Genomic DNA, 14,262 nt, shown 5'->3' with positions numbered 1-14,262 from the left:
GATTACTGTAAATGATGTATTTCACTAGTTCACGCTTACATATAATTAGCTGAGGTATGGTATGCGTATTTGGCGTGCTGTCCGGGGAAGGGCTCCGAGCTCGGGAATTGCCTGAAGCTAGAGTACCCCCCCTTCCCCGTATATTGTAAAGTGAACTTGAAGTGAGGAGATGGGGTGGAGGAGGGATGCTGATAAACCGTCAATGGATAGAGGTAAGTCAGCGATATTTATACTGTGGGATTGATTACTTGATTGTGGTCCACCTGTGATGATTAGGCTAAGTATCTGACGCGCTCCTCCCGAATCTTCATAGATAATTACATTTCACTAGTTCACGCTTACATATAATTAGCTGAGGTATGGTATGCGTATTTGGCGTGCTGTCCGGGGAAGGGCTCCGAGCTCGGGAATTGCCTGAAGCTAGAGTACCCCCAAAAAGGCAAATGTACAGGAGGACAGCCGCCAGTTTAAAGAATGCCCCCCAAAAAGCAGAGTACTGGCGGGGGCTGATTTGGTTTCTGAGAAGTTATCTCGTTGGCAGGCTGGAAGGGCCTACGTACTCCGGAGGGAGCGACTTGGGCGTTGAGAGAGTAGGCCCTACCAGCTGCAGCTAGTGAACTACGTGGTTGTTGGCGCCCGGTCGGTAGGGCTCGGGCCGATGCTCAACTGGAGTTTTTTGGCGTTGGATCGGTGAGCCCTGCCGGCCGATGAGGAGGAGCGGCGTGGTTGTGGTGCCCGACCGGGAGGACCCGAGTTGCCTCGACCGGAATAGGTCACGGTGTCGGCGTACGGGCCCTACTGGCTGATAGCCCCTGCTATTCAGTGGGTGAAGGGCCTAACGCTGACCGAGAGGGCCCATGAAGCCTCCGACAGGAGATTGAGACTCAGGATGACGGACGTCTGGGTCCTCTCGGTTAGGCAGATAAAAAGCTTTTGGGCCAGCCGACAAGGAGGACTCTGGCAACATCCGAAGGGAGATCCCGACTCACGGCATCGGCTGGATGAGATTCACTTGCGGCTGGCAAGCATAGGCCCGTCCGGGAGACTCTCGCCAGACGTCTGAAGGGAGCGCACGCGACAGACGGGTAAGCCTCGGCGGACGGGGAGGGTTGGAAAGGAAAACCCGACTGGGAGGACTCTCGCAGCATCCGATGGGGCCTCAAACTCAGAACATCGAACGGGTAAGCCTCGCCAGACGGGGTTAAAAGATGTGAGAGTAGCTGAGGGTAGCTTTTTTTTTTTTTTTTTTTTTTTTTTTTTTTGCAGGATTTGGCGAGAGGACGAGACTCGTGGCGTCGGACGGTTAAGCCTCGCCTACCGTCAAATGGAAAGGTAAGTTGTGTGGCCGAGAGACTGTTGCCGACGTTCGAAGGGAGCACACACATCGAACGGGTAAGCCTCGCCGACCGTAGGGTGGAAACGTAAAGCAAGTCTGACCAGGAGGCTCTCGCCAGCGTCCGAAGGGAGCACACACATCGAACGGGTAAGCCTCGCTGACCATAGAAAAGGAAAAGGTAAGGTTGTCTAACCGGGAGGCTCTCGCCGGCGTCCGAAGGGAGCACGCGCATCGAACGGGTAAGCCTCTCCGGATGGCGGACAGAAAAGGTAACGATAGGTGGCCAGGAGGCTCTTGCCAGCGTCCGGCGGGGACAAACTGGGTGAGCCTCGCAGGCCGTAGGTTGGAAAAGGTAAGTTTGCGTGGTCGTTAGGCTGTCGTCGGCGTTTAAGGGAGTTTGCTACTCCTGGCAAGAGACGGTTTAGCCTTGGTGACCATAGGAAGGAAGGAGAGTTTATTGTGTGTTAGGTACTTGCAGCATTTAAGCAGCTTGCTTGTAGGTTAGTAACCTGAAACACACAGTAGGGTCGTGGTTGGCTGGCCAGGAGGCTGTCGCCGGCGTCCGATGGGAGCACTCACATCGGACGGGTAAGCCTCGCTGGCCAAGGGTGGAAAAGGTCAGGTTGTCTAGCCAGGAGGCTCGGACCGACGTCCGATAGGAGCTTAGCTCCAGGAATCGAACGGGTAAACCTCTCTGGCTGAAGGACGGAAAAGGTTGTCCGGCCGGGAGGCTCTTACCTTCGTCCGACAGGAGCTTAGCTCCCGGATAGAACGGTTAAGCCTCGCTGGCCAAAGGACGGAAAAGGTAAGGTTGTCTAGCCGGGAAGCTCTCGCCTACGTTAGATGGGAGCCTTAACTCCATGCGTTGGGCGGGTAAACTTCTCCGTACGAAAGACAGAAATGGAAAAGCAGGTAGCCGGGGGCTTTCACCTACGTCCGAAGGGAGTGTGAGCTCCAGGCAACGAACGGGTAAGCCTTGTTGGCCGCAGAATGGAAAAGGTGAGGTTGTCTGGCCGGGAGGCTCTCGTCAGCATCCGATGGGAGCTCAAGCTCTTGGCATCGAAGAGAGAAGCCTTGCCGGCCATAGGATTGAAAAAAGGTAAGGTTATCTGGTCGGGAGGCTATGGCCAGCATCCGGTGTCTTTTTATTTATTATTTATTTATTTATTTATTTTCTATATTTATTTGTATTTTCATTTATTATATTTATTAAAATTTGCGACACCAGATGGGTAGTCTCTCCAGCCATCGGAGGGAAAATTGAGATTGTTTTATCTGCGAAGAGCCCGTTAGTGTTCGGCGAAAGCGTAACTTGCGGTATTGAATGGGTACATCTTGCCATCGAAGGGAAAATTTATTTGGGCTGCAATGTACTCATTGGTGTTCGATAGGTAAATGTCGCTTTTTTTTTTTTTTTTTTTTTTTTTTTTTTTTTGGCTTTTTTAATTGGGTAAGCTTCGCTGGTGGTTGGATGGAAAGTCCAAGATTGATTAAGTGGGAAAGCATCTGGCAGGATTTGAATATTTGCGTTGTCAAACGAGTAAGCTTTGCTGATAGTTGAATGGAGAAGGCAAAGGTTGGTTCAACCGGGAGCCCTCTTGCAGCGCCTGGCAGGGAGTTTGATACTAAGGATGATTTATAATAGTTGAATGGAGAAGGCAAAGGTTGGTTCAACCGGGAGCCCTCTTGCAGCGCCTGGCAGGGAGTTCGATACTAAGGATGATTTATTTGTCTACGAGGGTAGACGCTGTGAGGCTTACTTGGATAATTGTTTAGCACATCCAATGCGCTGCTTCCGATAATGAGTCCGAAAAAATCTTGGTGCAGTCATAGTATCCGAAATTAAGCGTGCAAAAATAAATTAGGATTTCCTGTGCCAGTGTACCCCAAATGGGTGCCATGTATCGGCGATGTGGTCATTGTCAGCACGTGAGATCGATGGTACATATCGACGATGTAATCGTGCATGGGTGGAGTAAGAGAAAGATTCTTTATACTGTCTGAGCTTACTATTTACCATTTTGACCATGCAGGTGCACGAAAAGAGCCTATGGAATTGCCCATAATCAAAAAAAAAAATATATATACTTTCGGAAGTACTGATACACTGGTATTAAGTATAAATACTATATTTAAATACTGCTAGTTCATGTAGTCGGCACTACGATCATCTCGCTTGTCCAATGATTTTTTTTTTTTTTTTTTTAAACCTACGGGCTCACATCGTCCTTTGAGGGCACGGGCGAGCGGGAAATGCAGTGATGAGATGGGATAACGGAGCGGTTTGATTAATTAAGGTAGGCCGAATTAAGGTAGGCCGCCTAATGATTATTATAAAAAACGTTGGTTGGAGAATGGGCCTAATATCGTCTTGGCTATTGTCGATACATGATGCTATCACCGCAACCTCAGATGCATGGCATGCCTTTAAGCGGAGGTGATGTGTGGTATTTTATTTATTTATTTATTTTTTTTTTTTTATTTATTTTTTTTTTTTTTATATATATATATATATATATATATATATTTAAGTGTAGGAAAGGCTCCTGCGGGAGCAGACGCTGCAACAGCAGTGGGGAGAACGGGAAAGGCTCCTGCGGGAGCAGACACTGCTACGGCAGTGTGGAGGTACAGGAAAGGCTCCTGCGGGAGCAGACACTGCGCGGCAGTGAGGAGGTGTAGGAAGGCTCCTGCGGGAGCAGACACTGCACAGCAGGGAGAAGGTGTAGGAAGGCTCCTGCGGGAGCAGACACTGCACAGCAGGGAGAAGGTGTAGGAAGGGCTCCTGCGGGAGCAGACACTGCTGCGGCAGTGGGGAGAACGGGAAAGGCTCCTGCGGGAGCAGACACTGCTGCGGCAGTGGGGAGATACGGGAAAGGCTCCTGCGGGAGCAGACACTGCTGCGGCAGTGGGGAGATACGGGAAAGGCTCCTGCGGGAGCAGACACTGCTGCGGCAGTGGGGAGATACGGAAAAGGCTCCTGCGGGAGCAGACACTGCAGCGGCAGTGGGGAGATATGGGAAAGGCTCCTACGGGAGCAGACACTGCAGCGGCGGTGGGGAGATACAGGAAAGGCTCCTGCGGGAGCAGACACTCCAGCGGCGGTGGGGAGGTACAAGAAAGGCTCCTGCAGGAGCAGACACTGCAGCGGCGGTGGGGAGGTACAGGAAAGGCCCCTGCGGGAGCAGACACTGCTGCGGCAGTGAGGAGGTACATGAAAGGCTACTTGCTTCGGCTGCTGTAGATGTTGGCTGTGGGAAGAGTAAAAAGTGTTAGTAATATTTGATGGGGCAAGCTAAAAATGGATGGGTAGCCTACTGTGTTACCAGTTTAGCAATTTGTTGCCTGATTTGACGATTCCTCAGGCCTTGTCCACCTTATTATGTTCCTGTTGGAAAAGCATCTTTCCTCTCATTTGGCCTCCGGGCTCTTTAGACGGACTCCCGAGCGGATACGTTTGGAACGCTGTTTTCACGTTGTATTATGGACTGTGGAAACAGAGGCTTTTGGAAACGATTGAGCATGTTTAGTCTTGTAAGGCGTTGTACCGAAAGACATGATTATAGCAGTAACGTTAACCCCTTACAAGATACCCCCCATTTTTGGCATGGAGGCAGAAATTATATACCCAAAATAAAGATGTTTCTGTTCATGATTCTTTCTGACTAGATCCATGATCAACATTTGTCCACGAGCTAACACTTTGACGTTTACCGTTCAGGAATAGGAATAGTTTTCCTGACATGATGGAAAATTAATCACTGGAATTATGTTTTATCGAAATATTGGTCAGATATAAAAGCCAAAGTCTTTGGACTTCAATTGATGCGCGGCTTATCCAGATCAAGTAAGAGAGTGATGTTTAACGTGCTGTGAAAATGAAACATAGACTGGGGCCGTTGGCGATGCTTGCAGCAAATGGGTTAACGGCAGTTATGTGCTATTTGCTTCCAAGTGGTTTCTAAAGAGACTTACTTTCCGGTTTTCCGTATTACGGTCCTTAAAAGGCGATGGTAATTTTACTCATGCTTGCTATCCTGCATCAAAACACGAGGGCAGATGCGTTTTAGATTAATTTTGAGTGATCACGCCAGTGAATGGTAAAATAGGTCCCTAAATGATTTGGTCCTACCAGAAGACTTGCATGCAAATGAAAATTTTTAAATTAAATTAAGCCTTTAGCAGGCGCTTTTATCCAGAGACTTTTTTTTTTTTTTTTTTTTTTTTTTTGAACTTATGTCTGTATCATTTCGGCGAGGTTTAAACGTGCGCGGTAAGGCGAATGTAACAATAATAATAATAATAATAATAATGCATTTTATTTGTAGGAACAAACGCCAAAAGCAATACAATAATTCATTAAAGACAGACGGTCTTGAATAAATGTGACTTAATCAACAAAAATCGCCCAACATAGGTGCATGCAGAAGAAGTACATACCATAGCGTAGGGGCTTTATATGAAAAGGCTCTTTCCCCCATGGTCTTTAGCTCACATTATGGCTGGTGAAGTGAAGAGTTAGTAGAGCGAAGAGAGCGTGATGGAATATCAGGACTGATGAGTTCACAAAAATACTCAGGTGCAGTCCCATGAAGTGCCTAGTATGTTAAGATAAGAATTTTAAAATCAATTCTCATGTTTATGGGAAGCCCGTGTAATTGTGAAAGAACCGGTGTAATGTGTTCGCGAGGAGAAGTACAAGCGTGCGGCAGAATTTGTATACTGAAGCTTGCTCAACGATTTAGCTGGAAGGCCTGAGAACGAGGCATTACAATAATCTAACCTAATGCCTTTGGCTTCGTGGTTAAAAAGTGGCATCATCATCCGACGGAACGGTGTATCTGTAGTCCAAATCTATGCGGAATCCACACCCCGGATCAGCGGGTGGCGGTAATGCACCTTTACGTTGGTTTGCCAAAACCTCCGTAAAACACTACTAGAAGAAGACGGAACAAAACTTTAGCCGCAAAACTGCTTTTAGATGCAACACTTTGAATGCAAACTGCCGTAAAAATCCAATGAAGAAAAAGAAGAACCTGTTTTTTAGCGTCTTCGCCTGGAAATGTATTAGTCTGCGCGCCGCTAGAGGAAGCGGCCTCAAACTGCCACTCGGCCGGAACGCCGTGGTGAAAGGCTGAACCGTGGTTGGATTCTTTCTGCTGCAATCCAGCGCTCGACGAGAGCTCGGTCTCGGGCGGCGCGATCGTGTATCGAGCAGGCAAGCTCGGAGTTGCACGGTCTATTGGCCACGATGTGTGGCTTGGCGAGGATAGCAGCTGTCGCGATGACGCTTAATGCTGCTCAACGGCCGTGTTTGGCTGGGTAGAAATGATCTCGGGTCCGGCAAAAGCAGCAGGTCTTATAAATCCCCTGTGTAGCACTCTTCGTTGGTACGAAAATTGGGTCTGTGATAAGGTGACTGACGAGGCGAACCAGCATGCTGATAAACCGTCAATGGATAGAGGTAAGTCAGCGATATTTATACTGTGGGATTGATTACTTGATTGTGGTCCACCTGTGATGATTAGGCTAAGTATCTGACGCGCTCCTCCCGAATCTTCATAGATAATTACATTTAATGTTGCATGTGAAAACTTATCAAACTAAACAAAAAATGAACAAAATGCCATTTATTTCTCCTATTAAGGTATTTCTCCATAAAATACGTTGAACTGTTAACTCACACAGTTACTGTGTACCATGTACAATGGTCTTTACATGTCAAATGCTTATTGTGACTGACATATCAGAAGCCTGTATGAGTGAGATGGCTTTTATAGGTTGGTTGTCAATGTGAGTGAGCATCTGATTGGCACTGGCTCCATGTAAATGGATATAGATGGCTCTGTGGATGTAGTCATGTCTTACGTGCTGTCACTGTCTGGGGCTCGGGTTAGGACGCTCTGAACCAGTCCAGTCAGACTGGCTATCTGCTTCTCCATTGCCTCCATACGATCCCTGCTAACGAGACAGAGACAGAAAATCTTTTGAAGTGTGTACTTTTTAACATACATCTCCCAGCGATTTTTGCTTAAATTTTCTCTTAAACACTGTTACAGTAGTATATGTTCCATTACTAGCAGTCATATCTGCTCAAAGACAGCAACATTTCTCCAAACAGTAAATTGTCTAGGGCAGGGGTGTTCAATCCAGGTCCTGGAGAGCCAACATCCTGCAGACTTTAGCTCCAACTTGTCCCAATCCTGAAAACCTTGATTACTTCGGTCCAGGTTTGTTTAACTGGGTTAAACTCTGCAGGACAGTGGCCCCTCCAAGAGCTGGATGTGACACCCCTGGCCTAGAGGCATCACTCAAGATCTCTCAATAATGAAGTGCCAGTGTTCGGGCACAGGTTTCATTTTCTAGTGACTAGGTGTAGCTTAGCACAGAGCAAAAATTGTTTAGCTGTCAGATCAATCTGTTTGCAAGAAAACTGATTAAGAAGAATCCAGTATTAAAAAAAAAAAAAAAATGTACCACAGCATCCCTGAAAATCCCAATGAAAAGACACTGCCAAAAATAAATCACATAAAGACATAAACAAGATAAAGCAAGATATTTAAGATATTAAAAAGCTTGTTTAAATCATGTGCCAACTTTGTCAAGTTCTTATAAATGTACTCTATATATTGATGTTTTATATATTTAATAGATTTGGGGAAAAAATCTAAGGTTTTAGTTTAAAGACTTTTACATTTGGTGTAACCATGAAGTAAACAACAATAACATATGCTCCTAATAATTACTTTCAAAAAAGTTGTTTAAATATAAAGTACACTGTACATAGAGAAGAAATTGTTGAATAAAGTCTTTTTTTATATATATATATTTTTGTGCACAAAAAATATTCTTATAGCTTCATGAAATTAAAGGTCTTTGCACACCGAGACTGAAATTCTTGTCCAAAAAAATTAATAAATATGAAAAAAAAAAAAAAAAAAAAAAATTGTGTCATTTTAGGTTTACACACTGTCTCCGAAACTTTCAACCGTCATAAAATAATTCTGATCATGTTAGATTAGATAGTTTTTCGACATCTGTAGCAACCTTTGGTTGAACCACTGACGTCACATGGACTATTTTAATTATGTCCTTACTATCTTTCTGGACCTTTGAACGCATCAGCTGCATTGCTGTTTATGTAGGTTCATAAAGTTCTCGGATTTCATCAAAAATATCTTGATTTTGGTTGGAACTGCATGAGGGGTAGTAATTAATGTGTAAACTAATACGGATTTCTTTCTAGCATTTGCATAATATTAAATGCTGTTTATTAATTTATGTTATGAAGTGTCCAGACTGATGTTCAGTTCTTTTCATGAAAATGTGTGTTTGTCGGTGAAAAAGTAAATAAATAGCCTCACATGTATGTCCACGTAGTTTTGCTAGTGCTTACCGTGTGTCCGTCTCTCCCCCAGATAATGATGACCCAAATCCAGGTCCCTTACTCCCATCTCCTAGGGGTTCAGAACTGGAGCTGGGTCTGGACTTTGGACTCTCCACAAACACTGAGGAGGAAGCGGAGTCTTTGCGGAAGGTGGTTCTCACAGGCGACCCTCGACTGGAAGACCCAGTGAATGAATCCCGGTCCCTCAGCTGCATGTCGGGAATCTTCTGCGGGGAGGAGGGCGGCAGACGAAAGCCCATGCCGAGCGTGGAGCTGCTGTAGGTGTCGGAGTATAGAGAACCTCCAGGCTTATACAGGCTGTCCTCCAGGTCGCTTTGCAGCGCTGCAGCTGAGTATGTACTGAGAGACCGCACTGAACCTCGACGGTACAGACCTCCTGACACCGGGAAGCCATAGGGGTCTGCGATGGTGGCCAGGGACTGAGTAGAAGCCATACTAAGCCTACCCTCATGCATCAAGCTGTACGGATCGGCATAAAGACCTTCATTCTTTAGGAGGACCATGCCTTTACCAGACATCTCCTCGTCGGGTTTGACATCACGCCGCTCCAGGATGGAAGAGGAGGAGGGGTTTAAGCCTTGAGCCTGTCCATGAGAGGGCGAAGGGTGGTGGGAGTGGGACGGATGCTGGGGACCCTGTGGGTGAGGGTGACCCGGACCAGTGAAAGAGGGGGTCCGACCTCCACTGTAAGAGAGACGAGATCGAGAAGGAGAGCTGGAGGAGGGTGAGGCAGTGGAGGAAGGGAGAGTGTTGATGCGATGGTTAGGTGACGAGTCTCGGGATGAGTATACCATCTCTCTCTAAAATAAAACAGAGAAAAGAAATGAGCATTTTATGAATCGCAGCATTTTATGAATCACTCTAATTTATAATTTATTTATATAATCCAAGTCCAAGTCGTAGAAGAATAAAATTTTAATGCATGACTATAGAAATGATTAATGGTGATTACCCATCTATGGTCAAAACATTTAAAGTGCATTACATAGATCAAAGGTGCAAACTTGAATATATTATTTCAGAAATAATTATAAACTTATGTTACTCATAATGCTTTTTAAATATATTATACATACACCATAATAATATAATATAATAATACATGCAAATACAAATTTTATACATTTGATAAATTAAATACATCTGATAATCACAACACTTACAGGTGCATCTCAATAAATTTGAATGTTGTGGAAAAGTTCATTTATTTCAGTAATTCATTAAATAAATTCAGCCAATCAACTCAAAACACCTGCAAAGGTTTCCTGAGCCTTCAAAATGGTCTCTCAGTTTGGTTCACTAGGCTAAACAAAGGTTATTTAAGAAAAAGTTTATATATATACACATTTTTTCTAAAATAGTTAGTTTTCTATTATTTATAAATGCAGAATATCAATTACATTCAGATAGTACAATATTTTTTTTAGTTGTCTCATATAATGTTTAAAATCCTACAGAAACCTAATGTAAAAAAAATATATATTTTTTTTGGAAAAGCCACCAGTTCAACAGAACAGTTCATTCATAGTTCAGAGAGTTAAAGTGGACTTTTGCAAAAAATCAATCGAAGGTGAAAATGAGTTGCTGACAAATCAAACATCTCAAAGCAAGAGCAGTCCTCTGATGTTTAGGACAAAAACCAAGAGCAGAGTTCTAGACTTATTCCCCTTATTCTCTCCTTCTCTCACTCTTTCTTTTCATGGGTCTGTAATTCAACTCCGGGGAGCTCCATTCACCCTGTACAGTCCTTTCACCCAGCCTAGCAAAAGCTTCTGGCATAACATTGGATTACATGACACTGTATTCAGATTTCACCAGCGCTTCTGAGCGAGCGCATATACTTTACTAAGCTACAATGAGCAGAAGGAAGAGCTTTTAAACTCTCCATTCACAAACACCAGGAAACCCATACTCATCTAATAGAATAGATTTTTTTCTGCCTTGTTGCTTCTCAGTATCTTTCATTCTCTTCATTCTCACCTCTCCTTTTCTACATCCTGCATATCATTCTAAAAATGTACATCTGCTTGTCACTTTACTTGCATTTATTCCACAGCTTGTTTTGTTTTATTTGAAGGCACTCATCCATCTTTTCTTTATTTTTTGTTTTTCTTTTTCCCCTCTTTATCTCTGTTCCCCACCTCTGAGAGTGGTCAAACTTACTGAAGCATTACAGGGATATAGCTTATTAGCCTGCGTACAATGGACACACTGACGTAACTGTAAGTACACACTCCAGGGAGCAGTTGACATGTTCTGTCTAGAGTTCTGTTGATGATAGAGAAATGGGCTTTAAATATTCACTCAAACACACAAACAGTGAAGGGCTGTAGAGTTTCAACTCGAGTGGCAATTTGAACAAATTCAAAGTGGTCAAAAGGTGCAAAGAGCTTGTCACTGCAGGCTACCACTTTCGAAACTCTTATTTTGTTTAAAATTTGAAAGCAGCAATAAAACTAAAATAAAATTAGCCGTATTTTAGGACTAGCAAAATGCACATAATTAATTACACGTTTTATTTGATTTTTAACACATTAAATATAATATTATTACAGTTTGTTCTATCTAACCAGAAATCATGAACTGAATCACAATTATTAAATCCTATGGACAGTTTAAATGTTATATATTTTACATCAATAGCGGGTAAAAAAAAAAAAAATCTCGCAATTTAAAGTAAATATTCTGCAGATAATATGAATATTTAATTTTCAAAAATTAAAATTAAAAAAGAAAAAATAATTTAATTTTATAAACATGTTGTCTTAGTAGTACCACACCACACCACACCAGTAATACCATATATACATATATATATATATATATATATATTCCTTTGTTTTTTATTGCACATTCTTGCAGAAGGGACTCATCATATTTTGCAATCCTTGGCATAATAAAGTTTGAAAACCATTCAATTAAGTGACTAACAATTATTGGTCTTAAATACAGTATATACTAAATAATCTAAACAAAAACAATAGCACATTTTGCTACAACAAAAATCTGTCGTGTATATTAACATACAAATTGTTTAGCAGTTAATAATTAATTACACTGATTTAAGTCTAAATTAGTGAAAACCCATTCTGCATTCCCAACTTTGACAAGACACGCACACACACTCAGTCATCAGTGTACAGACATACAGTACACCCCACACAAACAATCAACAGAAATATTTGCATACATTAACAGCCTTGTGTCTAATAGCAGTGGATATGAGATGGTAAAGACGTCTCACACCAGAGAAATAAAAATGAGCATTTGATCAACAAAGTGACGCAACATGATCGCTTTTCAAAGTCAACCCACATCAAACTCCTGTGGTAGCACAGCGAGCTCACAAAGTGAAACGAACTCCCAAGTGATATGCCAAAAACTGTGCATAATTCAAAAACCTCCGAGTTCAAGAACATCCAAGTCTGAAAGACGTCGCTCAAAGGATCAAACAACGGGTACTTCCCTTTAAAATATTTAACACACAAAAAGCACTGTGACGTCGATTTGAAGGTTAGGTTTGCCTTTCATCTCGCCACATACTGCGATCTACATCTTTAACCTTGTGATTTCTTATTTTGACTCGGGTGAGAAAACATTCTTTAAATATGGATCATGCTTGGCGCCTTTTTACCCATAAGCCCATGCTGAGACAATGTAAGATGGCAAACAACTGAATCATCAAAAGCAGGAGGAATATCTCACCCTGAGGTCTCCGTTGGCCAGATGTGCAGCAGGATAGGAGGCATAGATGGGCTCTTTGCGATAGATTTTGATGATACTGCGGTCCTGTATGTCCCTCACGTCCTCCAGCTCGTAGAAGACGTTCCTTGCTTCGTCTTTGATCAAGATGGCTGTGTTTGGGGACTTCAGCATTCCCGCAGTCAGCTTCTGAGGGAACATGTGCACAATAAGTGCGTGCAAGGTCTCCAAACTGTTGAGCTCGTGAGTGATGTGAACACGTCTGGTCTCATCTCCAAACTGAAGGAAAAGGACACCTGAGGAGAGACAAGGAGAGAAGTAAGAAGAAAGTCAAGAAAGACCACCATGATCAAGATGAAAATGGTCAAGCATCTGCTCCTAAATTTATGTATTTAAATGGCATTTAAAATTTCCATCTATTTGGATTACGCCGTTTTATTATAAACTAACAAGCTTAATGTGATGTATACAGTATTTATCAGTTATACATAAACGAGAGAGGTAAGAAACCGGTAAGACTTCTGTAACATAAACTGAATGTGTTTTAAAAACACATAAATCCAGTTACTTTCAGACTAATACATTTTAACTAACTGAATTTGGCTTGTTCCACATCTTATGCCATATTCATACTTTTCTAACTGAATGAATTCAAATGTTTTTCACAATGAACAGGTTTATGCTTCTAAGTGATCTGAATGTATGCATTTAGAAGTAAAGACTATTTAAATAAAATCAAACAGATGGAAATTGCTGAGAATAAACTGTGCAGTAATCTAGTTTTATTTATGTACTGACAAATATAAAGCGTAAAAAGCATCACATTAGATGTATTAGATGTACACATTAGTCTGTTTATGTTAAAACAGTGTAATCCAAGTGTATGTCAATTTTATATGCAATTCAACTGCATAAATCATAAATGTAATCATACATATTTTTGAAGTGTTGAGAGAGGGAGAGAGTGACAGACAGATTTTAGGATTGATGTCAGCGACAGCAAGTCGCTCATTCAGGGCTGCTGAACTCCTCCTGCACACTTTTTGTCATTCGTTTTTGTCAGTTTATCTCGGTGCACTTCACCTAACGGGGCAGCAGGCGATCCTAAGCTTCCTGCTGATGGGACAACAATCTCTCTGAGGGGAAGTGCTCTAACCGAATCACTTTCAGCAAATATTGTGCGCTTGCTGCTAACACACAGACACACTCGGCTACATCTAACAGAGACTTCGCACCATGGAAACCAAAGCTAAAAACCAAACTGCTGAAGGTCAGTTCATCTGAATGCATTGTACTGCTGTAATTAAAGCACTGTTATTAACTATCAACAAGTAGAAAACATTTCACAGTATCTAATTGCAGGACAGCGAAATGTCATCTTCTGCCAAAAGCAAAGCAGAACAGTGAGGCACATGTTTTTTTTTTCCCACCGATTCATTTATACCACCCAAACATGCAAACAAAGTGATTCAACAGAATGAATCGGATTTTCCGTCCCCGCAAATGAGAAACCAACAGAATTGATTGTTGAATTATTGCGTCATCTCACTCAACTGTAAATACAATGTGACATTTAAAGAAGTAATGTAGCACCATGTCACATCACGATTCAAAATAGCACAGATATATATCCTGAGGTTAATCGAATTGCAATTTGAACTGTTCTTGTACTCTGAGTTATTTACAAGGATATTAATCATAATTAATACTTAACTGTCCATCAAACATTCAAGTAACGTTCTGTATAACCTTTGAGATTATGTTAACATTTTAACAAAGCATTTTGATTTTGAATTGCACCCTGAAATTGTTTCAT

General features: G+C 42.6%; 1 protein-coding gene across 2 annotated transcripts in view; it reads right to left on the bottom strand.

Moving 5' to 3' along the window:
- Positions 1-14,262, bottom strand: part of LOC113097171 (SRC kinase signaling inhibitor 1-like) — an 86,913-nt gene that overhangs the window by 35,065 nt on the left and 37,586 nt on the right. For both annotated transcript variants that reach the window (XM_026262378.1, XM_026262379.1), the window contains 3 exons: positions 12,450-12,742; positions 8,733-9,544; positions 7,205-7,297 (listed from right to left, as the gene is read on the bottom strand). In XM_026262378.1, coding sequence (XP_026118163.1) covers positions 7,205-7,297; positions 8,733-9,544; positions 12,450-12,742 — 1,198 coding nt within the window. The remainder of the gene's footprint in view (positions 1-7,204; positions 7,298-8,732; positions 9,545-12,449; positions 12,743-14,262) is intronic.

Source organism: Carassius auratus, unplaced genomic scaffold (assembly GCF_003368295.1).
Source record: "Carassius auratus strain Wakin unplaced genomic scaffold, ASM336829v1 scaf_tig00216128, whole genome shotgun sequence".
Taxonomy (NCBI): domain Eukaryota; kingdom Metazoa; phylum Chordata; class Actinopteri; order Cypriniformes; family Cyprinidae; genus Carassius; species Carassius auratus.
Note: the sequence above shows the minus strand (reverse complement) of the source record. Positions and strands in the feature narration are given on the sequence as shown.